The following is a 26514-nucleotide window of genomic DNA, read 5'->3' on the forward strand; positions in this document are numbered from 1 at the left end:
TTTTAAAACTACCCATCCTCCCGCTAAAGGCCCTATACAGCTCTGCTACAGCCTCAGCTCTCATTTTTCTCAATACTGGATCTGAAACTCTACTATGCAAACCCAGCTCCTTTATATGCTGACTTTGTCCTCCTACAAGAACTCCACTCTTTTCCCATGCTATTCACTGTACATGGACTAACATCCCTGACCCAGTGCACCTTGTGACTTCTGTCTCTTCCTTCAGAACCTTCCTCAAGATTCACTTCTGTTGTGACACCTACAAGAAGTCATCCAACTAATAATGGCTTGACTGTGCATTAGTTCAAGGTAGCTAATTTTAGTTTAAAGACTCTTTGGAGCCATTAGGAACCATTAAGTTATTATATAACATCTAACCTATGTAATTGCATGATGCTAGCCCACGTAAAATAACCCAGGTAATCATGTAATCCTAATCTATGTAATCACATGATCTTGACATAGAAATCGTAGTAATGTAGGACTTGAAGGGACCTTGATAGGTCATCTAGTCCAGTCCCCCGCACTGAGGCCATACTAAGTATGCATGGTACAAATATTTAAAAATGGGCCCTTCAGTCGCAGAGAAAATTATAACATGATCCAATGACTGGAAGGTGAAGCAAGACAAATTCAGACTGGAAATACAGTGTAAATTTTTAACAGTGAGTAATTCATCATAATTAACCACTGGAACAATTTACCAAAGATTATGGTGGATTCTCCATCACTGACAATTTTGAAATCAGGATTGAGTTCTTCTGAAATATATGATCTAGGAATTATTTTGAGGAAGCTCGGTGGCCTTTGTTATAGCTGATCACTATGGTCCCTTCAGGCCTTGGAATCTATGAAACTAGACATGCATATTCATGAAGTGGGGAAAAAACAAGCATTTATCCTATTATTTAGACCATCCCTGACAGGTGTTTGTCTAACCTGTTCTTAATAATCTCAGTGATGGAGACTCCACAACCTTCTGAGGTAACTTGTTCCAATGCTTAATTACCCTTAGAGTTAGAAAGTTTTTCCTAATGTCTAACTTAAATCTCCCTTGCTATAATTTAAGCCCATTACTTCTTGTCCTGTCCTCTGTGATTAAGCTGGACAATTTATCACCCTCCTCTTTATACAAACTTTTTATGTACTTGAAGCCTGTTATCATGTCCCCTTCAGTCTTCTCTTCTCTAGACTAAACAAATCCATTTTTTTTTCAATCTTTCCTCATAGGTTATGTTTTGTAGAGCTTTAATCATTTTTGTTGCTCTCCTCTGGACTTTCTCCAATTTGTCCACATCTTTCCTGAAGTGTGGTGCCCAGAACTGGACACAGAATTCCAGTTGAGGCATCATCAGTGTTGAGTAGAATGGAAGAACTACTTTTCCTGTCTTGCTTACAACACTGCTGCTAATATATCCTAGAATTATGTTTGCTTTTTTTTTTTTTTGCAACAGTATAATATTGTTTGACTTGGATTTAGTTTATGATCCACTATGACCTCCAGATCTTTGTCTGCAATACTCCTTCCTAGGCAGTCATTTCCCATTTTGTATTTGTGCAATTGATTATTCCTTCCTAAGTGAAGCACTTTGCATTTATCCTTACTGAATTTAATCCTATTTATTTCAGACTATTTCTCTGGTTTGTCAAAATGTATCTGTGATCTTAGTCCATGTAATCACATGATCCTTGCCCATGTAATCCATGTAATTGTATGATTCTGTTTGTATTACCCATTTCTTCCTTCTGTCCTTCCTCCTTATTTCATATAGGTTCTGATCCTGCAAACTGATCTCCATGAGCTAGTGCAGAGCCCCACTGACTTCAAGGGTCTTCTTGAATGGATTTGTTTGCAAGATTGGGGGCACTGATTGTATGATCTTCAGGGCAGGAACTGTCCCTTACTATGTGTTTGTACAGCACATACCACCAGGGCCGGCTCTATGTTTTTTGCCGCCCCAAGCAAAAAATTTACCACCCCAAGCTCAGGTGGGGCTGGGGCTCGCAGCCGGCGCTGGAAGCGGAGGGAGTGATGTCACCTTCTCCCAGCACCTGCAGGGGCTTTATCCCCTCCCCTACCCGGCCACGCAGAGAAGTCCCGATATAAGGGATGACACAAGGCAGCGCAGCAGCCTGTGCGCAACTGTGCGCAGCCCCTGCTCCCCAGCAGGACTCGCCCTCTCCTCCCCAGGTAACGGCTGGGCCCTGGCAGCTTAGCATCCCGGGGCTGGGGCTTCTCCTTCCCACTGCAGCCAGGGGCGCAGTGCCCTCGCCCCATCTAAGTGCCGCAGCTCCGTGAGCACAACTGCCTGGGAAAAATAGGATGGCCAGAATGCTGACCCTAGAAATGTGCCTCCCCAAGCACGTTCTTGCTTTGCTGGTGCCTAGAGCCAGTCCTGCATACCACAATGGGACCCAACACTGAGAGAGGTTTTTATGTGCTACTATAAAGAAATATAATAGAATTAGAAATAGCACTGAGTTAAATAAGGAAAATAGTGGAAAACAGACAGAACAAGACTAAGTTCTCAAGCTAATTTAAAGAAAATACTCCCGTTGGCTAAATATTGTAATTCTGAAAAATGTGAAGATATATTGTCCAGGTTTCTAAAATGATATGTTTTCTGTGATGTGACCCTCTTATTCCTGAGTCTGACATCAGTGCATAGGTCTGTTATTTCACCGTTAATTTCTATGATATTTATATAAATTTAGTTAGCTCTTCATTTGTGATTTGAATTTCTCACCTCTAACAATACAACTTTCAATAAATGTATATTTTTTTTGTGTGTAAAACATTGACACTGCTACATCAATTGTTGTGCTGCAAAAAGCAAACCTTCTACTTATATAAAACTTTGTTCAGAGTTAACAAAGCTTCCAAAATAAATAAAACCTGCAAACAGTAAATCATGTGGCTAAGAAGATGCTGTATACTTTTCACGTTTAATGTGTCCGCCTCTTAGAAAGATTACGACATACGGTGGTGATAAGAGAAACCATGTGGGCTTGTTAACTTAGGCACAGGCAGGAATGTGAGGAATGTGCAGCGCTTCCATTTAATGATCAGAAGACAGAAGCCTCAATTAAAGCGATAGCATACTATATTTCCCCAGCCTTGGCTTCAATGCAGAACTCACCAAAAAATAAAAATCTTAGCTAGTGGGCTTTGGGGGTTTTTTTGGGGGGGGGGAGGGGGTTAGCATATTTTGGATTTTGGACAGTATCATGGGATACTAGAGATTGATCATTACGACCATTTTTTATTTTATTTTAAAAGGTTTTGTTAAAAACTAAACAAAGAAAGTAAAAGGTTACTTAATGTATACCAAAATATTCAGCGGCACTGCACAAACATGCAGAATCTATGAAATATGCAGTTACAAACTGTCACCTTTTATTTGTCATTACAATACCTAAGGTTACAGATTTTCATACAATAACAATAGCAATTATTTGCATTATCCTGTCCTATTTGGATGCATCCTCTTTCATGAGAATACAATGTAACCAGTGGCCCACATGTAAGGGGGAAAGTGTTTTTGAGGCAAAACATAATCCAGTATTTATTACTTGAGACCTCCAGAATATGTAAGAGTGTGCAACCACTTTGCCCACGTTGTGTAACAGGAACACAGTTCAGAGAACTGCCAGCCCCCGGAGTTTTTATATTCTGCAGTTATCCCATTGCCCAGGAGAAGGGAATGATCTTATATCATTAGAAACTGGCTTGCAGGACCCTCCCCCCACCCCCCAAAAAAGCCCACCTCTTCGATTCTGCATGATAGTTAAATAAATGAGCCTCTTACTGTAGGAAAAAAGCACCAGACGAAGAAGGCGAATATTTCGCACATTAAACATCCAAATCTCTTCAAAATCCTTGGATAAGTGATAGAAATGCTCATCGCTAGGAACACAATGCAATTCAACATCAAGGGCAAGACACAGCAAGCCCTTAGAAAACATGCATGTGTGTGCTGGAGGAAGAGGGGCGAGAACAGGGGGGCATATACTGCTACGCCAGGCAGTCTGGAGGTTAGATGTCTAAGACAAAAATCTCTTGCCTTCATGGGCTTTTTAAGGTACCCTTGTCTAAAAAAACAATTAAAAGGAAGTCCTTTGAGAGACGAAGTCGGATCATGGAAAATGTCATTATCTAAACAGCAACAAGAACACACTGTCTGGGCAATCCTAGAACACAAAAATCTCTCGCACTATATGGTTTATTGGTTACTGATCTGATCTAAAAAGTGCCCAGCGCCCCTTCCCCAAAGCCTGCTTCCTGTTAATCATTTTATATATAGAGAGAAGTGGAGGTGGGGGCGGAAAATAGAACTAATTTGAGGTTGTGACTCAACCCAGGAAAGTGGCTGCGGAGCAAACGCCAGCACATTGCTGCTGCGTGAGACTGCTTGTGCTCATTCAGTCCGGGCGCGTTTGCGGGTGTGTGGGATCCCTGCTTGCTGCTGCCCCTGGCTGTGAGACGCGTTATGGGACGAACCACGCATGGAACTTTTTCTGCACATGAGAACGTCGCCTCCAAAGGCAAACGTGTGATTATAGAAATGGCCCGTTCGACCCATTAGTGCTGCTCTAGCTCGGGCCTGGTGCACCTGGGTCACTATGGGGACTCCCACCTTGCACCTCTACCCCCAATCCCGGGCCTTCCTGGGATGTATTGTAGCTAGTTGTACTAGGCCCTTGCTAAAGCCGTTTCCTGCCCAAGACCTCGTGTGACTTTGATCCAAAAGAAACAGGCAGCTTTGCTTTTAAACACACTCTAACGACCTTCCCACACCACCTCTCCACGCACTCTCGCTCTGTCTTTTAAACCATGGGATGTGTGCATAGCTTGAGAGATGGACAGGGCTGATTGCTTTGGGCATTCGTGGAAACTGCCAGCAGAATATAACCCTAGGAACAATACGTGCTGCGAAAGGCAACATGCGAGACAGAATTGGGGGTGGTTGGGACTCGCCGCATGTTTTAGGCAAACTTCAGAAATCTGCGATGTAAAAAAGGAGACTGAGCGTGGAGGAAGAAGCTTTTTTTTTTTTTTCAATGAGAAAGTTTAACAATGGAAAACATTGACTGAGGAGGGGGAAAAAGAAACCTTTAAAGTTGCCGATCAGGTATCTGGCTCAAGGTGAGATTCCACCTACACATGTGGGAAGTGGTTTGTTTAATTTATGGCATTCTTACAAACAAAAGAAGGCTGGTTCCCTCCGTCTGGGATCGAGTGAAAAGTGCACACTTAGAAGAGATAGCAATGAACAGGACTAGTCATGTACATGTGGGTAACTTAACCCAAATGGATGTTTTAATAGAGGTAGAAAACTACCCCCACCTGAGCAATTTCTAAGTCCTTCTGCATTTGAATAATAAACGGACAGGCACGAATACGCAATCTGTTTTGAAAATGTTGCAACGCTTTTCTTTCTGAAGGGAATTAAACTGCATTCTGAATGCTTCTTTGCAACACCGCTAAATCTGCTGCAGATCACCCGTGTTAGAACAAAGTGAGCTATTCAACATCAGCCTTGAAGCTCTACAATGAGCTCAGAATTCTCTCTGCTCGGCGTTAGGATGCGATTTTTAAAGTGTGCACAAGTAAATAATTCCTTTGATGACTCTGCTTTGATGTTTGAGAATTATTTCTGTAAAAGAGCAGTAGTCACTATCAGTGACAGCAGTAGTGGTGTGAACCTCTGCATGTAAAGTATCATAAAACTTTTCCTCCCTCAAGTTTTTCACGGTTTTCTGTAGCTCTTGCACTTTTGAGCAGTCCCCTTTGTCTTGTCAGAGAGAAATCAACCAAGTTCCTAGTTCAGATCTGCCTGATCCGCCTGGTAACAGATCTATTCCCCTATTGGCTTATGCTAATTCCAGTTTCCTCTTGTATTTCAGCCCATTTTAGGGGCGGGGGTTCCCTCCAGGAATTAGAGCCAATTTTGTTTTAAGTGGGCGATCTCGTTCATGCAATAATTTGCCACACGCAGCAGAAGCCAGTCTGTGCAGCAGACTCAGCTGGAGGGTGGTGGTGGAAGGGGGGCTCCGGAAAAGCTGTAGCTGATACCACTCCGCCTCATAAATCAAGGGCTCTTGCCACACCGACGCGGATTTTTATGAATGAAAAAAAAAAAACACACACACACACACAACTTTGCTCGCATCGTGCAAAAAGAAAAGAAAAGAAAAGAAAATGCATCAGGAAAGCAAGGATTGCATAAAGCAAATATAGTGTGGGGGGGAGGGAAGGAGAATAAGTGCAGCTGATCACTGATGAAGATTTATTAGCAAAAGCGATCAAGAAACAAACAAACTAATGTGATCATGATGGGGGGGGAGGGAGAAAAGATGCCATGTAGGTCTCCAAATTGTAATGCCTTAGAAAATGTCACTAATACTTGAAAGGAACAAATCAGGTATTATAAAAAAAACCTTTGAGGTGGAGGAGGGATTTAAGTATTTGTGAAACAATGTAACTCTAAACTTGGCCATGGTGGATGGACTAATAGTTTATTTAATTTAAAGGGGTGAGCGTATTATTTGTTTAATAAAAATGGAAACGTATTTGCTACTTTTCAATAACAAAAAAGAAATGTAATTTATGTAAGTGGAAATTTCTTCCCACGTTAAAAAAAAAATCCCATAAGTTCTGGGCAGGAACTTATAAGTTCACATAGGTAGACAGTGCCTAGTACAATAGGGGCTAAGATCCTGATTGGGGCCTTTATGTGTCATCATAATATAGATAAGACAAAGAAAAGACAAATGTCAGATGTGAAAGTCGCCTATCATATATAGACTATACATAAATAAAACTGTAGCCATATGTCTTTTGATTTGTAGCAATATATCCAATATATCTTATCTGTGTGTGGGAGAGGGACGAGGATGTGGCTACACAGCATTATATCATGCCCTATACATACTTGTGGCATCCATGCAATCCAACCCAGTTGGTGATGCTTTGCTAAGCACTGTAGAAGAGTAGGTATTATTTATTATTATTCATGATTATTATTATGCATTTTTATTAAGATGTGCCCACACTAGGCAGGTAGAGAACCATTTCAGCAAGCAGGAGACAAAAGTGGACCTCCACATCTACAATCCTCCCAAAAAGTCAAGAGACACAATGAAATCCTGGCTCCTCTGAAGTCAATGAGAGTTTTGCCATTGACTTGGATGGGGCTAGGATTTCACTCATAGCATTCACCCATATGCAAGAAGCAGCCAAATCCCTTCAGTCCCAAATGCCTGCTCAGCTTTCTTTTCTGAATATGTTTCAGGTTAAAGGGAAGAACTTTAACAAGTGTTTAAAAAAAATTGAAAAGGTTTCATAGGTATAAAATAGGCTAACTTTGTTGGGAAACTAAAGTCACCCATGCTGGGAGCACATTACAAAATACTATAACTGCGGAAAGGCTGTGCTAACTTAAATGAGCTTTGGCTCAGGCCTTTGGTAACCCCAGTGAATATCAGCACCTTCCTCTAGGTATTAACTGTGCTAAAAGAAATGCTGGCCACCATTTTGCTGCACTGCTGGGATTTTTCTGGGTGGTTGTGTGTGTAGTGGGGGTGGGGTGTTGATATCTGATCTATTGCCTGTTTAGGGTTAATTGCTTTCTTATTGCAGCTTGGATGAGCTATCACCATGTTCCTCCCCACACCGTTTGCAGGGTAAAAGCTTAAAGTTTAAAACAAACAAATATTGTAGGGGGAACTTAATTCCTTTCAAATTCAGGGATGTAGCAAAAATCTATGCTGATTGGGGGGAGAATACAAGGAATGGAAAGGGGAAAGGACATGGTCCTGTACATGCCCTGGCAGTCCAGGTTGGAAGCATATTTTTAAATAATACTAGTTTCATTTAGAGCTGGGCAATAATTAATAATTAATATGGTCCTGCTGCCCTCCCCCACTAAAATAATAATAAATAAGTTTCCCTGTATTTATATCCATGCTTGACTGTGTGTGGCCTAGTCCCATTCATCATTTAGCTCCCACTGCAAAACTCTCTCCATTTTGCAAAATTATGCATGATACATTGAAGAGACAATTTGGGTTTCCCCCACCTCTCTGCCTCCCTTGAAGAAAGCAAGCCCTTGTCTCATTTGCATTAAACCTCTGCTTCTGTATAAGGGGAAGGACTTAAAGCCTATGGGATGGCTTTAGGGCTCTGCCCCTTGCTTTTGGCTTCTCTCTCACTCTCTTTCTCATTCTCTCTTGTGCTTTGATCTCTGCTTAACAACAGTAACGTCACAGCGACTTATACAGGAGAGTTTTGTTGGAAGTTAGAAAGTTTTGCAGCCTCCAGAGGGCTGTAGCGGCAGTAGCAGCAAGCAGCATCCAAGGGACTCCTGGAAGGGGAAGAGAGAGAGAGAGAGAGAGAGAGAGCGAGAGACTGAGTCAGTCCTTTAGAAAACTGACTTTAGAAGAAGGAGACAGACATGGAACATCAGCTGCTGTGTTGTGAAGTGGAAACCATCAGAAGAGCCTATCTAGATGCCAACCTACTAAATGACAGGGTTCTGCAGACAATGCTGAAGGCAGAGGAGACCTGCTCGCCCTCTGTGTCCTACTTCAAGTGCGTGCAGAAGGAAATCTTGCCATATATGAGGAAAATAGTTGCCACTTGGATGCTGGAGGTTTGTATGTTTCAGAGATTTCTTTGCAAGCTTCTGCATTAATGAATAAACCCTGAATGACTCCCCCATTCCAGCCCCAGCTCTCTCTCTCCCTCCCCCCCCCCAAAAAAACCCTCCTTCAGTACAGGACATATTGCTACCGATATATATTGACAGTCAAGAGTGTGATGACTTTTATCCCCTTATCGTTTATTTACTTCTTAACAATGAGGTGTCTTCGATAGAGGGAAAGGAAACTCCACACCCCCATCTCTAAAGAAAATAAATTCTGGGGGTCTCCCTTGAACCTTTTAGAATGAACTCACTGCCAGAGAAAACAAGGTTTGAAAGCCCCACTTGGAAAAAGCCCCCTTAAGAGTCCTTCTCTAGGATCCCAGATGAGCACAGCAACTTCCCAGGCACCCCAACGCCCCACTCTTGTCTTCGGGCTGCAGTTAAACCTTGCCAGTTATTTTATTGGGATTTTATTTTAAATTAATATCCATGTACACGTATGCAAGTGCTGCCCGTGCCAGTATTATGCGCCATCTTTGTTCTTTTATTGCAAAGCAAAAGTGTTTATTAATAATTAGAAAATTAGCAAGTCCCGAGGAGCAAGCCAAGGAGGGCAAGGGGTGCTCCAGAAACGGGGGTCCCTGCTGGGGCTGTGGACAGGAGGATCGGCTGTTGGGCTCTGTCATTTCTTGGGGAAATGCAGGGTGAAAGTTTCTTTGTTCAGAGCAGAGAGCGAGCTGTGGTCACCCCTCAAAGACATGCTTGTGCTGCAGAAACTTTCAGCAAGGTCGCATGGCAAAATCCAGTTCAAATGCCCCACTCTCCTGGCAGGACATGTTTCAGGGCATTCCCAGCAGGAGCTAGGGAGCCGGGGCTACATTTTCATGCCTTTTCCGAAGCCCTGGGCGCCTGCGATCTATTTTTAATTAATTTTTGAAAGCGCAGCACGTTGCCCTTGCTCTACGAAATGTCGCACGTTGCTTTTCTGAAGAGGGTGAGGGGGACCTTGTGAGTTTGATTTCGGGGTATCTCCCTGGACGCCCCCAGGTGTCTTATCAGCACGGGGATCGGTAAAGGACCCCCGCCGGGTCGTTTTCAGCCCTTTTTGGAGCTTCGGCTGATTTTTTAAATATTTTTAAATATTTTTTGAAAAGATGACGTCTGGGGAAATGGGGCTGGTGCTGCTGCTGCTCCGGACGCCACCTTTGTGTCTCGACCAAAGCAGAGGATCGGCAGCACCCTGGCAAATAAGAACAAAAACCTGGGAACCCAGCTCTGTCCCCGCATCATTTTGCAATTTATTTGCCTTTTTTAAAGCGGCAACCGATCTGTGAGAATCCAGATTTCCCCTTTTTGCCAAAGCTCGGCTGCGGATTTGTAACGCCACATTTCCCTACTTTCTCCGTTTGCGACTTTCTCTTTCAGTTTCTTTTAAGTCTTTTCTCCACTCTTTGGGGGGAAATTTATTTCTCCCCCGTCCCCCACATACTCTGCCTTGCCCTTCAAGCTTTGGTTGGGGGGAGGAGGCATGACTAGATTTAATAGTTGCTACAATTATTATTCGTTTCAACGAGCTCTCTCCTTTTCCAGGTTTGCGAGGAGCAGAAATGTGAAGAGGAAGTTTTCCCCTTGGCTATGAATTATTTGGACAGATTTTTGTCGTTTGAACCCCTCAAGAAAAACCGATTGCAACTTCTGGGAGCTACCTGCATGTTTGTGGCTTCAAAAATGAAGGAAACTATTCCTCTAACCGCAGAAAAACTGTGCATTTACACCGATAACTCCATTAGACCCGACGAATTACTGGTAATTTCATGTTTAGTTCATCTGGAAAAAGCAAGATCAGGAGAGAGGAAAATAAATAAAAATCAACCCCGACAGAGAAAATCGCAAGGCTCCTTCTTCAGATCTGCCCAGTGTGGCCCCCTACTTCACACTGAATAATTATGCGCAATTCACCCCGTAGAATTATTGCTCGTTCACCTCCAGCTCCCAGGCTAACTCCATTACTGCACATGGGAGCAAGAGATGTAACTTACACGGCTATCTCAGAGTGTGGATCTGCCCCCACCCCCTCAGCTCCAGTAAGATGGCATGAAGGGTTTCACGCGCTTCTTAGCCAGCGAAAGTTGGGCTTGTGAAAACTCTCAGCGATTGCAGACTAAATGATACAGTAGATTATTCGAATGAAAAAACCCTAATATACTCATTATTACCTCACCCTAAGAGAAAGTACAGTACAATGGGTAAAAAGTGGGTGGCTGGCGCCCTCATGCGTTTCTAATGTGCAGTTCAGCAACTTGACTGGTTAATGGAGTGCTTCATTTAAGGGCTGCTGGGTGAGGATAGTCTTGCAGTAGTTTCATGCATAAAGGCAACCTCACCTTGGTACGCTCCTGCTAGTAATCCTCCTTAACAGCATCAGAGCACCACTGGTGAGGAAGTGTAGTATTTTAGTCATCAGTCTCCCAATCATGCAGAAGTCAGTGCATCAAAAAGATGCCAGTACATTAAGATTCCAGAATACAGTAAAACAGATGAAATTCACCTTAACTACTTCAGAAGCAATTGCTACATTTCAAAGCTATTTATAAGCAGAGCCTCTAACTGTTTTCCTTCTTTTTCCCCTTTCCTCCTTTTTGTTTTTGTAGCAAATGGAGCTGTTTCTGGTGAATAAGCTGAAATGGAATCTGGCCGCAATGACCCCTCATGATTTCATTGAACATTTCCTTACTAAAATGCCTGTGGCTGAGGACACCAAGCAAATCATCCGTAAACATGCCCAGACTTTTGTGGCTCTGTGCGCTACAGGTATGCCCTGCACACTAAAATGGCGTGTTGTTCCCCTAACCCAACATGCACACCCACCCTTATCCCCAATTCCTAAGACTTCCCGTAGCGTTACCATACATCAAGTTCACAGAACTCAGTGCAGATAATTTAAGCACTGATTGTTGTCCCCTGTTGTTTGCAGAAGGTGGATTACTTTGCAGAAGGTAAGTTTCTAAGAAGTTGCCTCTCTTCTGAGTTTAACATAAAGTAAATGCATAAAACTCTTCATGGAAAGTGATTACATAAAAATATCTCAAAGAATGGCTAGCTCCTTCTCCAGTGTATATCGAGGCCTCTGCAGGCCTGTCAAAGAATCTCTGGCCTGGAGGCAGACTCCCTCATTGTGGATTCATTTTAAGGCAGTTTTGAAAGTTGTTAGGAGGAAGAATTTGTATGTGGTTAGTTCTGTATTGCACATCACTGGCATGTTTAAAATCTCCCTCATTCAAGTTTCCCCTTTTCCCATGCTGGTAGATGGTGGATTGCAGAAGGGGCACATGGCGTGGACGCTTTTCTGGCACAGGGCTGAATCTGCTGTCCACACCCAGCTGGCCACGTGCTTTGCTGGAGGCATGTGCAGGGGCGGACTGCAGAGGAGCCAGAGACACTGACTGTTCCCCAGGCCAGGTTTCCAGAGGCCTGATCTTTGGTTTCAAGGGCACTGTGTGTGTGTTTGTGCTAATTCCCGGAAACCCCACGTGCACAAATGGTGTGCAGGCGTGCATGCATTTTATCCTTTGAATCATAATAAGAATAAGATGGGGAGCAAGGGATCAGAAGAGTAACACTGCCTTTATGATCTCCTCCAGATACCACTGTTCTCATGGGAAAGAGTGGAGGGGCTGGCAGGACAAAGGTGGTTTTTAAAGGATTGATCACTTTTTCTTAAAATCTACTTCATGTGATTCCCTTCAGTGTGGCACGAGAAACCCAAATGTAGCAAAAGAATAAGGAATCAAAGGCAGTCAAAGCAAATGTTCCTTTGAAGGGAAGCATCACATAAGCATCACATAAAGATGAATGTCAAGGATCATGTTGACACTAATAAAAACTCACTGGAAATGAGTAATATTGTCTTTATGAATATGAATATTCATATCCAGTAACAGTTAAGTGAAAGGAGAGGTCATGCCTGCATGACACGGAGTCGTTCAGTCTGAAGAAAAGGTCTCTGTTAGTTGTATCTGGACTCCTCATTGTTTTTGTGGATACAGACTAACACGGCTACCCCTCTTGTCTCTCTGTACTTGAAAGTTTAGGGTGTATTTAAAGCCAAAGAGCAAATTAATTTGTGATGTAAATTAGTGTTCAGTGGTATTACACAAGGAATGGATTTGGTCAAAAGATCCAAGAAAAAAAATAAGCATTAAAAAAAATAAAAATAATTTATTGGTCTCACATAGTAACTCCCACTGAAGTGTCTGGCCTGGAGATACAGCCATAGAATCGCTGAAGATAAATATAGACATTATTGGTAGGGTTCAGCCTTGCCTTTATCGTAGGCCTAAGTACAGAATAGCAGGCAGCTCACAAGTTTGATTGACTCAGTGCATTGCTCCTAATATGTGAGTACTACAACCTCTCCAAACAGCTTTTAAAGGATTTGAAACATTTGTGGAAAATCAAATGTTTTCTCCTAGACAGAGATTCAAGCAGAACAATGAGATTGCAGTGAATTCTAATGTGTGATTGCCTGGTCTGAAACCACCGAAGTTGTTAGTTGTATCTGGTGTTTCTTTATAGCTATCCAGTCTCCCCTTTGAATATAGGGATGTTTAATCTAGGTGGTTGTGCTGGCAGTGATAGTGATGAAAACAAGAGTAGTTCAAAGGTTGAAGCCTTGCTAGGAGTCCAGTACTTTGATCTACTGTCAGTGTTGTTATGGTTCTTTTAGAAAGCACATCCAGAGTCTATATTTAACACTATGCTCCTCACCGCATGGGTAGTTGGAAAATGGATCAGCGAATGTGACCCACGTTCAGAGAATTTTACTTAGCTTTTAAAAATAGCATGGAGGTCATCAAGATTACGGGACTTATTCAGCACTCCATTGAAGTCACTGGGAATATTACCTGAGTAAGTAGTGTTGAACAGAGCTGTTTGATCAGCTTTAGATTTTTATTTCATTTTTGGATGCCCAGATTTTTTTGTCTCCTGATGACTCCCTTGTTGGCTAGTGATGCCCAGACAAAATGAAGAACATGTGGCATCAGCAGCATCTGACCTTCACTTTTTGATGTGTGATATTTTTTTCTGGCCAGCCCTAATCTAGGTGGATTGCAAACCTGTTGTACTTCCCTGAATACCTTGTGGGCCTGATCCAGCGCCCATGGAAGCCACTGGGAAATTGACTCCAGTGGCCTTTGGGTCAGGCCTTGTTTGAGCACTACTTGAAATACAAGGTGAAGGCAGGTGAAGTGTTCGAAGATGTGTATGTGTATTTGCTCCTGGTAGAAAAGATTACATAGAAAGGTGATGTTGAGTGGAATTCCCTTTATGCTCCCTCCTCAATTGTCTGCCTAATAGAAGGGGATTTGTTTTGTTTTTTAAATATACTTTCACCAAAGGATGCCTTTTTGCTGTGTTAGGTTAGAGAAGGAAATAAAAAATTACCAGGGGTTGTTTGAAGTTAACACATAATTGATCTTAATGAATGGGACTTTGGCTTGGCCAAGCAAGGCAGGGATAACTCAAAAGGAAACAGGCCTTTTTTTGGCCCAAGTTAAGACTGGAGTTAAGGAAAAACTCCAGCTCTATACAAGCAAAACAATGAAAAGGAACAAATATTGGGAGCTTCAGCGTTTCATTGTGGCCCTCTGGTTATCTAAACATACCAGGCCCCTTTATGTTATTATTATTGTTCTTCTCTCCTCTCTTTCCTCCTCCCTGGTGGAGAGACAAAAAAAAGACTTCCCTTTGAAACAACTTTGCTACAATTCTTCTATTCTCTGGCCTTTATAAAATTGGGAGACTCAAGGTATGTGACCAGTTGGAACCTGTTGCATCTTGCAGCAAGTGATTTATGTTCACAGTTTTGATTTGCCTCAATGAAAAGATTTTCATTCATAGCCCCCAGCTCTCCAGACGGATGGAATTGCTGCTCCATTTAAAAAGGAAAAGGGGTGACTCGCCTTGTTAGGAATTTTTTTTAAAGCACTGCAGCGCCTAGATGCCTGCTTTGTCCTCCCTTCAGGGTGGCTGGCATTCTTCTCTCTCCTCCCCCTCCCCTCTCTCTCTCTCTCTCTCTCTCTCTCTCACCCTCTCTCTCTCTCATTCTCCCTCTCTCTCTTTTTAACAACGCTGAAGTTGTTTATTCTTTTTGGATGAAGTCTCAGATAGGCTACTGGGGATGTGTGCTTCAATTGATGGGGCCCCCTTCCCCATTGTGGCTGTGTCAGGTCTAATTCATCTCACCGAAGCCCCCTTGTTCCTGAGCGCTCAATAGCGCAAGATGAGGCGATGGAGGCTGACAATGATGCCACACTCTTCACTTGGGGGCATCCAATTACAGGCCAGAGGGGCCCCCTGATTAATATGCTGAAATTAGTGGCCTCTGCCACAAATAATTCCTTGTTGAGTTGCAACAAAAAGACAGTCCATGCTGCTTGTCTGGAGCGGTTATGGGGACAGACACAAACTGGTCATTTAAACTTCATTATTACTTTTCCACCTTGGACATACTAAGGGTGTGACTGTGAATTCATGTTCTTGTTTATTGCCCCCTTTAAAAGAAAAAAGCAAATAGGAATCCCAAACTTGCTACTGTCTGAATGGACTCATTAAACTTATACAATTTTGGCCATTTTTTGGGATGATAATTATGCAGAAACTAATAAACACTGGAGCTAATTCACTGTGACTGTGTATGTATATACAACTAAATTTTGGTGAATCAACTCTTCAGACCTGTTTAAACCAACAGAAGCCTCTCATTTTTAAGTATACCTAAGAAAACACACTAGTGATTTGTTTGAGTGAACGGATCAGATACTATCTCTGGGATGCATTTATTGGCAATGGTCAAACTAAATCTATTTAGATATCTTTTGGGAAAGAGTTGGGGAGAGGTGGGGGAGTGAAGAGGTAAGTTAGACCTATTTCAGATATGTCAAGATGTGACGTGAGTTTAGATACAGATTGGCTTTTAGCTGGCAACATAGCACATAACAAACCCTTCCATACTTAATCACATCAATTTAATTTTGAAGGCACTTTCAATTTCATAGAGCACTGGGCAAATTTCCCTTTGAAAGGTGGGTATGGGACAGGTTGGGGTACAGATGGAGTGGCAGAGATATAAACCCCAAACTGTACCTATAATACCTACAACAATAGGTGATTAGTATATACAGAGAGAGAATCCTGATGCTTTTACTGTTAAAGCCTTTACACAAAAGATATTAAATCATAAAGGAGATGAATGATTTAATATTTAAACTGTTTCATAGAGCCTCCCCGGCTTAGCTTTTTCATGTCTTTGATTTAATTCAAAGGTTTGACAGATGGTTTATGTTTATACAGCAAGGGAGAAGTTGTACGTTGTACATTTAATAATAGGTGAAGGAATGTATCTCAAGTTATTGTATATAAGGTATCATTTCCCTTTTCTCCCCTAAAAGGTTAGACATTTACTAGTACCACATTTCTTTTCCTCCCAATACTTGGTCTAGGGTGCACTTTGCCATGAATCAAAAATCAAACACATTCCGGTATAGCAGAAAGAGCATTAAAATGTGGATTATTGCCCTTATTAAAAAAAAGGGGGGGGGGGTGAGAATAACATTCTAATGGCAGAGATAGGCCCCTCAAGGAATCATGGGAGTGGCTTTGTAGAGAGACCTACAGCAATGCAGTCTGGAAGGGGGCCCAGCCTCTTGTCAGCATGGTGTCACATCAGAATGTAACTGATTGTCCGCCAATTCTTGGGACCCCCGTCACTTAGTTATGCCACATTTACATTAAATCCCTGTTGCCAGGATGGATGGCAATGACTGACAAGAGACTAGGTTGAGACAAAGCATTTTTAAGATGAAACCTTAATTTAAATATGGAATATTCACCTCCTAACAGGTTTAAGCAGTCTCAATCTCTTTTGTTTTTGCTTTTGTTTTATATTAAAGTTATACATTTCTCTCTAACATAATTTTAAAGGTTTATGTTTTAAATGGTATATGATGCAGAGACTGCTTACATCACATAATGCACCTGATCTTGCAAATGCTTTAAAATGTGAATAGCTTTACTCGTGTGAGTAATCCCATTGATTTAAATGGGACTACTCACAGGAGTAAAGTATATTATAAGTTTTTGCAGGATTAGGGCCCTAATATCCTAAAAATCCCTCAAAGGAATTATTAGCCTTTCAGGCCTTTCTCTAAAAAGGGTTTCTCACTCAGGTAAAGTTATTCATGTGCATAAGTGCTTGTGGGATTGGGCCCTATAATTGCCTATATTGTTAAATGACATTAGGAGGAATCTTTGTTTTCATTCCTACAGCCTCTTAAGATTTATTATCTGGCAATCATATCTAACTCTTAGGCGTGACAGAAGCAATAATTTATCCTAAATAAATCAATTCTCTTTTTTCCCCGCTTCTCTCTTTAAACAGATGTTAAGTTTATTTCAAACCCACCTTCCATGATCGCAGCTGGGAGTGTGGTAGCAGCTGTGCAAGGCCTTCACCTGGGAAACACTAACACTTTCCTCTCCTATCAATGTCTCACACATTTCCTATCACAAGTTATCAAATGTGACCCGGTAAGTGATTCTTTCAATCTCTCTATCTTAGAGTTTTTTGAGTGTCTCAGTGTAGTGTATGATTTGACAGTAAACGCTGATCAAAGTACAACTTGGATGTGGTTTTTCAAATGTATTCTCTTTTGTTCTTCCCAGTGACTATTAGTCATCGTTATATACATTAAAAATCAGAGATTACGGTACTGCAGTTCATTGATATGAATACCATGGCCAGTTCTAATGTTGTTAAGACAGACATATCAACAAAGCAAAGGAAACTCTTAAATTGGTTTAGGACAATTTCTGAGGCTGTATTCGGTTTGCAGATTATTAAACCAGCAGCCTATGTAGAACAAAAACCTTTAAAATAAGACAAGGAAATAGTTACTAAGATTGCAATAAATAGACTTCATGGTATCTCTAACCTTATCTCCGACCACTCTTGAGACCCTTTATTGTGCCAAGTGGTGTGAAATGCTTTTTTTAAAGGGGTTCTAATTATCTAATTTGGTTTATTACATGCTAGACCTGCACAGTAGCTGGTATTGAATTCCCTTTTGGAACAAATGTTTGTCCCACGACTTTCTGACAAGGTAGATGGTCCTCACAGAACTCTCATTTTGCCCTGCAGCTTCCAGGAGATGCACATCAGTAACTAGTGAGCAATAAACCTTTCATGAGTGAATGGGCCAGGAAGGGAGCCTACAAGGAAGACCTAAAGTCAATGATCCATGTCATAATGGTGTGTGAAGTTGGGGCAGAGTTTAGCTTTGTTTTGTAACAATGTGGAAGACCAATAAATAGATGCTTTAAAAAGGTTCTTGTGAGGTCTCCAAGCTCTGGACAATGACTCAAATAAAGACAACCCTGTGGTTTGCAATAGAATCTTTGAGATGCTGTAAAACCCTTCATTTTATGTATTCATAAACTGAAGGTATATAATTCTTCTAACAACCAAACAACTCACACCCAAGTTAATATAAGGAGCTATGATATGTAGAACAATGTTAATGATTGTTAGCAAATCGTGAAAGCATTGTAATGATTAGTTCCCATATAAGGGAATATTTTTGTGATATTTTGATAGAATTTAGGTGATGCCAACATAGACAAATACTTCACTGCTGCTTATTATCTGCCCATCCTAACTATTTCAAGATAATATACCACACAGTTCAGCAAATTATTTTTGCCCTTAGTATTACTAGAAGCAGAATTCACTAGTACTGATTCACTGCTGAAATGTTAAATACTCTTAAGTACTACAGATGCTTTAAGTATCCCACTGCTGAAGTGGTATTTACCTGTAATACTCTGGCTTATTTGTTAGGACCATGCAGGTGCTTAAGGGTATGCTCGAACTCTATCCAATTCAAGAAATTTGAATCAGGAACTTAGGAAGAAGCAAGGGACCTGCTATCAACACCGATAGTGAATGTCTGATTTAAAAGAAAATATTATTTACAATTTTTTGATATGTAACCTGAATTAGATTCTATCACATCGCAGAACTCTATATCATGTAGAACTGCAACGTGTCCTTACATGATTTGACTTGGTCAATGTCAGAGCTCTTTGAAACAGGAAAGTACTTTTAATTAGAAGTAAAAGCACTTTGGGCACTGAGTTTTATTATTCATAAATAGTCTGAAGGCCACAGTCTGTATGAACTGAACTTAAAAGGAAGATCTTTAAGGTGAGTGGGAGGGAAACTTTTTTGATAATTATGTTTAATAATTATGTAAAATAACTAGATATTAAGATTTTTACATAGTTTGTTAGATAAAATAAGAAATAGCATAATGTTATATGTAAAAAATTTTAAGGAACCTCAGAAAGGAAAGATCACCTAAATCTTTGTTGTTTCTTTCTTTGTCTTCTGTATTAACATGATTTCTGTTCCCATGTTTATAAAAAAGGTGAAATATCCTCTGCTATAATTATTCTGTGAATTTGACAATTGCTTGATTTTCTACAAAAAGGGATCTCTGACCTTAGAGCTTACTACACATTTTTAATGAAACAAATTAACTTAACTGATGGATCAAACACTAATCCTGATCTTTGGGTTGCTGATCCACAAGTGATGGCACATATTGCCATACATTTAATATCACGTGGATTCGATTGTTTTGAAGTATTTATTAGACTGATGCATTTTGACAAAATGGTTAACACTTTTCCTGATTGTTTGCTAGCTGGAGCAGATGGTCTGTTGGATTTCAGTTTTCATACTGATAGTTTTTACCTTAGTCTCAAGAAAGTTGAGTCTAAAGTAAAATGAATATCACCTGATTGAAATTCTTTTATGGTTCATGTTTATGTTGGTAGGAGTCCAGTTTCCCATTTTGCCTTTGATCAGTGGTAATTAGAAGTCAGATAATCACAATTAGAAGTCTTGGGCTGTCTTCCATCATTCTATTCCTGACCCCATCATCCAAATGGACTGAATTTTGCCTGACATTCATTTCCAGGCCAGAAATTTGCTAAACTAGATTAGATTGGGTTTCCATGCTGTCTTTTAATACACTGGAATTTGCTTCTCTTGCCTGCCCACACCAGAGACACCTTCAAACATGTGTCTTTTATTCTTAATGAGACAGGCAATAACAAAGGATTTCCAAATAGATTTTGTTGTTGTTTGTTTCCTTCAGATCTGACCTTAAGTCTTATGCTGGACTGAATTTCAATCTGATCATGTCTACTGTGTTTGTTAAATAAAGGTATTTGACCACGTCAGTAAGCTAGTAGACCTTTTTTTTTTTTTTTTTTTTTTTTAACTGAGAAGCTTAATTAATCCAGGAAGGGCTTATGACCTTGAACAAACTGTGGGCATTGAAAATTTGGGTAGTGAAGCAGAAAAGTTGTTGGGAGAAGTTATCAGACTAACACACAAGTTTGTATTTGCTCCCAGTATTCAGAAGCTGTGAGTAGAATGGAAAAACAAAATTTAAGTGTAATACTGGGAATCAGTAATGTTATGCTAGTGATGAAAATGTACACAGTAAGTTTTTTTTTGTATGTAGCATTTTTGAGAAATTTAATATTCTTGCAGCGAAGCTGTTCATTTAATATCTATGTGAAAAAATAATTTGAACAAAAACATAAAACATTTCAAACATCACATTGTTCATTAAATTGCAATTTAGCAGACAGCCTGTTTACAGTAAGCTGTAAAGATTGTATGTTATTTAACAACATACAATCAGAACTCAATCCACTCCTGCAGTCTCAGAGTGAAGATTTTTATCAGTACCCAAAAGGAAAAGAATAATCATTTATAGAAACCCCTCCTGAACTGTTTACACAATATATTCATTGCTTGTTCAATTTTATGAGTAAAACTAGTTCATATTTCAGTTTTCAGAGTCAAACATGTATGTGAGAGTGTTTCCAACAAAACAGAGCCAGTGTTGGAATTGCTCTGAAACAACTGTGCATTGGCTTTCAATGAGAAACTTGCCACCTAGTTATGGCTGAGTCAACCTGAAAGTGCCTGAACTTTTTGGAAGTGAAAAAGAAACTGTGTTTACTTATTATTTCTATATATCTATTTATGTGTGTCATGGCATGCATGCTATCAGGAGTTAAAATGGGTGTCCTGTGGGATCTGAAGTCAGAAATGATCTGTCATATCTTGGGGAGTCTTGTTAGAGATCTCACTGGGAAGGCCAGAGGTATGTAGGAGTCAAAGGCATGATGACTTTAGGATATGAGGCGTTTCTTTTTGTCATTTAAAATACTGTGTGTCTCTGTCAAGAGGAAATATTACACTAGGGTTTAAACCAGAAAAGGTCATAGGTTATGTGTTTTCAGTGAGCTGTAACTGATGGTCTGATCTGCTTAGAGGTAGGATTAACCTCCCCCTGTCTCAGAAAGGACTTGCAGAGAATTGTTTGCTTGTGTTTCTAATCTTATTTTACCCCAAATGCCATGTGCCCTTATTGGTGGCAGAGAAGGTTCTTGTGGTAGTGGAATCAGTGAAAAGCTGGTAGATCACACAAGAAGCTTCTGAATGAAGGCAGAATTGAAACTGGGAGATAAAGAAAACAGCAGGCAGGTCACCCTCTCAGGAAAACAACATTCATTCTCAGTCATGCACATCCTAACACTTTTGACAGCAATTTATCATGGAAGACTGGGTTCACCGCAAGGGCTAACGCATGTCATAGGTTAAATCAGAAGAGGCAATACTAAAAGAAAACTTCAAAGTCCTTAATACACAAAGTTAAATATGTTGAGAAAAGCTCACAATGTTTGTTATAAATATATGAGTAAACAACGTGCCGGAGGAATTTTGGCAATATGCTGTGTGATTGTTTTGCTTGTTTAAGGCACTCCAGGTCTATGCCCATGCAATGGGCGTCCATGGCACTAAAGAATATCTAGTCCTGCATTTGCAGGAAGATAGACTGGATGATTGAACAGCTCTTTTCCATCTCTAATTTCTGTGATTTTGTGAATAAATAGATTTTGGATGCTAGATGTGCTGATTCTAACTGTACTCTTAGATGCTCGGGGGGGTTCTTTTACCCATATGAAGTTTGAACCTGTGAGGTGCTTTGTGATCTTAATTCCCATTGAAGTCAATGTGAGTGGAAAGTGCTCAGCACCTTCCTGGAGACATGAGACACTCAGCACTTAGCAGGATCAAGCAAATATTGAGCCATGAGTCACAGAGAGATTTGTCTCACTCTTAGTTGGTCTCTCTGTCTGTGACGGTGAGTGCAGTGGCAAGCTAAAAGGTTGGCAACATTTTCTAAATCATTGCCACGAGGTTACTGGCTGTTTGATGGTAGGTTGTGAAAGACCTGCATTCAGCAGAAAAGCATCCATTTTGGTCTTTTGGAATGCTGCATTTTTTGTTTAGATGTTTGCAGAGTTAGTAATCAATTAGCTAATGTGATCAGGCCATTGCTGAATATAATCAGAATATTAGTCATTAATACTTTGTATTTATATAGCACCTTTAATCTGAAAAGCTCTTAAAATTTTTTTAGCCATTCCTTAGCTGGGAAGCCATTGTTTATGAAATGGCCTATATCACTTCTACTGGATTGTAGTACCAAGGCATTTTTGTTGTAAAGATAGAAATTACATAGCACCACAGTCTTGGGCCTAATTCTTGATCTTACTCCAGTTTTATGCTCAGTAACTGCACTGATTCACACTGCTATGAGATCAGAATGAGGCTATTCGAATTTTTCCAAAAACACGGTGCATGAAACTCTCATACTCATGAAAGATGCCCAATCGACAGCCTTGGAGACAGAGCCCTCTGTTCATCTACAGAACATTTACAGTACAGGCAGAAGTATCATAGGCTTCAACACATTGTCCCATCAATGTGTCTTTAGGGATGGAGGCATCATTACCAGTGGTGACATTATAGTTTCGTCTCCATGGCCCATTCAGTCATTGGCTTCTTTCTGAGACAGACAACATTGGGCCAGTTAAGGTTAGCTGTGGTAGCAATTTGTTGAGATGCACACTTATCCCACTGGGAGATGAACTGAGACTACACTCTCATTTGACATAATCCTCTAAATACCAGATGGCAAAAACCTGTAGCCCAGCCCCTTGAGTTATCCAGTCTTCATCTCTCTCTCTTCCCTCCCCCCCTATATAAATGGTGTTACATTTTTATTTGCCTTCAACAAAAATAGTATTAGGCACATGGTTTTATATATTTTCTAAAGGTTTATGTTCCCCCTCCCCTTTAATCTTCTCTAGGATTGTTTACGAGCTTGCCAAGAACAGATTGAATCCCTCCTCGAATCCAGTCTACGCCAGGCACAGCAACACAACATATCTTCAGAAACAAAGACTGTTGAGGATGAAGCAGACCTTTCCTGCACACCCACTGATGTGCGAGACGTGAACATTTAAGAGGACTTCTACAAATCGGTTTGTTTGGCAATGAGAGCAGACAAAGAAAGGGCATCTGAGAAGGAATCAACATCAGGATCTCTCCCCCAGAAACCCTTTTCTCCAGGACATTTTTATACCAGAAGGGAAAGCTTCACTCTTGTTATTTTTTTCCTTGCTCTTTCTCCCTTCCATCTGTGACTTCAAACAAACAAAAAATACCCCAAAACTGTCTTAAAAAAAAAGAAAAATAATATTTGCATGAACCTAAGGGGTTTGTGCTACAAAAAATAGAGGATTTTATACAATAATAATCAACTAGTTTTTATGTTAAAGTGTTCTTGTCTGTATGTTGTAAAAATAGACATTAACACACAAAATGTCTCCAGGGGAGGTATTAGATTTGATTTCTTACATATAAAACAAACAAAACCAACCAACGAACCATTTTTAAAGTAGAAGAGGTTTTTTTTTAATAGAAAATGACATATTCTTTTTGTTTTTTTCCTATAAAAAGCATAGCTTTAACGCAGTTCTAGGCTTTTCTGTATCTTGCTTGCTTATGCATTTAGTCACTTTATAATTCATCTGTAAATGTTTATTTTATTTTCTTAGGTTTTTATCCTCTTCACCTTATAAATGGTTAACGTAACCCATAAGTTAGTGTATTTTAGTATACAGCATTATTATATGTTAATCTTTTGTACCTGTGGATTGCCTGTGCATAAGGCTTTTGTAGGGTTCCAGCTTAGCATTGTCGGGGAAGGGCCAATGTACTACTCATACGATACTCTATTATAAAGAGAAACCGAAATATTGACATAATATATTATATTTTTGTAATCTTCATATTTTTGTAGTTACCTGTGTATAAAATGCTGGTCTGACCCAACAGATATTCAGCCTCATTATGGTCAGGTTCAATCCACAGCCTAGTCTTTTTTTTTTTTTTAAATATTCTAAAACCATTCCATTCAAAGCACTTTCAGTCCATTAGATATAGGAAATACGTTCTTTTATTGTGGGAATTTTTTTTTAAATGGAATGGTTTGGAAATATATACGTGCTTGTGCGCAAACTTTGAATTGCAAAGCAAGTGCATTTAACTATGGTGTTAGAGGAAAGGTGATTTTTTTTCGAAGGTTGTGTTCCAGTGAGAGAAATTGCATTCACAAATTGCCAGGATATCTTCCTATCCTTTTCTATAGAAAAGTTGAAGTTTAGAAATCCTTTGATGCCAACTCACGTTTGTAAATTAGGGGCCTTAAAGGTTCACGTATAGGACACATAGTTTAAGGATTGTCTCTAGATGTTTTACAACTGAAGGTTTTTAAACACTAAAATATATAATTTATAGTTAAGGCAAAAAGAATATTTATTGCAGAGGATGTTCATAAGGCCAGTATGATTTGTAAAATAACGCAATCGCCCCTTGATTTAAAAAAAAAAAACCTTTCTACCCTTGATGTTGCAGTTTTAACACAGCTTATTAAGGAAAAAAAAAGACACTCTTTTCAAAAACAGTGTATTTGGCCCCTTATTAGACATTTCCAAAAACTATCTAACCATGAGAAACGCCATAGTTAAAAAAGAATAGATTTGGTGTACTTGAAAGGAGTTCTTATTCCAATATATCCCCCAGTTGTTGTTTTTTATTTAGCTACAAATAGAAAATTTGCACATCTTGGCTATGTATCTTTTTATTATTATTTTAGAAAGTAGCTGAAGGGACGTGGACATAGCTGTTGAAGTTGATGCTCGAGGAGAATGTGATGGTGAAATGTATGTGAGAAAACTGCCGCTAAGGTGTTGATTGTAAAAAAAAATTTAAAAAAGAAAAGAAAGGAAAAAAAGAAAAAAAAGGAGTGAATGCTCCATTTTTATTGAGCTGCTATGGATAAATTCCCAGCATGGTTTGAAAAAAAATTAACATTGCTTTCTGTATCTTTGTCATTGTGTTTTGCTGCTATTTTATGGATCAGTTTTTTTTTGTTTTTGTTTTTTGTTGTTATACAATGTCATATACTGCCATGTTATAGGTTTTAATTTTCTCATAGAAAATTATATTATTGACATCATTTTTTGTAGATTTTTTATGTGATCAATTTTTACTTAATGTGATTATTACTGCTCTATTCCAAAAAGGTTCCTGTTTCACAATACCTCATACTTCAGTTAACCATGTTTAGACCAGGTTTTAATGTTCGTACACAGTGCCTCATAGTTCTACTGCAAACTGAAATGCATTGAACATTATTCTGAATGGGTCTCGCGATTCGCAACTAGGTTGCATTAATTTAAAAACGACAGACATTTCAGAAGATCAAGTAATGTCAGTTTTTTTGTTATGCGTTTTATAAAGCTGGATTCTTTGTCTGATCTGGGGTTTATTATCATAGTAGTTTTAAGATGTGTTATTAGCCACATTGATATATGAAAGGTGCATTATAATATAACTCTTATATGCCACTTGGTGTTGTTTCCCATCAGCTGGGACTCATCATTTGGTATGATAGGTTATCTTCTGGAACTCTAAGTATTTTGTGTGTTTAATCTGTTATAATATACTAGGGTTTTTTGTTTTGTTTTTTGTTAATTATAGCATAATGCTAATTTAAAAAAGCCTGTAAATCTCATAAATAAGCCAGCTAACAGAGTTGTATGCTGAAGAATAATCTAGCTGTTGCCTGTATGCTGCTAAACCAAAACAGAATTAGAACTCATTTTGAGGGCAAATGCAGTTAAGATCCTACATAGTGTATAAATAAAGCATTGCAATGCTACTAGCAGTCGCAGGACCCAGGAGGACTGGATACATTCTGTCCAAATTTCAGGAACATTTCTTACTGCTTACCTCATGAACACTTCTGTTTGTGGCATCTCTGTGTCTCTGAACCAAACATGATTATTGCATTAGTGGTTGTTGGTTATATGTGTTACACTGAGTGGCAGTGCATACTGCAAATTTCTTTAAATATGTATGTACTAAAAGGCCAAATCCTGATAAACAGGTTCATGTGCCAACAGAGATGTTTTATTTGTCACATTATTATAACAATCTATAGTAAGCAAGCAATTCAGATTTGTACATTTTTTTTATATCGTACTTATTGGCATCACTGGTCTGAAATGCACATTTTCACCAACAGACCTGTAACAGACAAGTTTCCAGCAAAAGAACTAAAGTCTAGAAATAAAATTTGTAAAACCCAATGCCTGAGTGCTGTGGTTTTTATTAGCTTCATGGATGTAAATTTGCAGTTTAACAGCACACAGCAGTTTTTAATCAACTGGAATCTGATGTAGTGGGCAAACCACGTGGCATTTTCTTGTGTTGACACTCCATGCTTTAAAGTTTGCAGCGTTTAAATAATTCATTCTTCAACATCTCTAGGAAATGACAGGTATTTTGGCAATGGGTCAGTCAGCA

General features: G+C 39.7%; 1 protein-coding gene across 2 annotated transcripts; it reads left to right on the forward strand.

The window, feature by feature from the left end:
* The first annotated feature begins 8243 nt into the window (after positions 1-8243).
* Positions 8244-26297, forward strand: CCND1 (cyclin D1). Of its 2 annotated transcripts, XM_054027005.1 has the most exons (5): positions 8252-8654; positions 10239-10454; positions 11300-11459; positions 17089-17237; positions 22950-26297. In XM_054027005.1, the coding sequence occupies exons 1-5, from the start codon at positions 8457-8459 to the stop codon at positions 23103-23105; spliced, it is 879 nt and encodes a 292-aa protein (XP_053882980.1). In that variant the 5' UTR covers positions 8252-8456; the 3' UTR covers positions 23106-26297. The 2 variants fall into 2 exon arrangements, with proteins under 2 accessions (XP_053882981.1, XP_053882980.1); XM_054027006.1 differs by lacking the exons at positions 17089-17237; positions 22950-26297 and adding an exon at positions 11955-12503 and having other exon boundaries at positions 8244-8654.
* The last annotated feature ends 217 nt before the right edge of the window (positions 26298-26514 follow it).

Source organism: Malaclemys terrapin, chromosome 4 (assembly GCF_027887155.1).
Source record: "Malaclemys terrapin pileata isolate rMalTer1 chromosome 4, rMalTer1.hap1, whole genome shotgun sequence".
Taxonomy (NCBI): domain Eukaryota; kingdom Metazoa; phylum Chordata; order Testudines; family Emydidae; genus Malaclemys; species Malaclemys terrapin.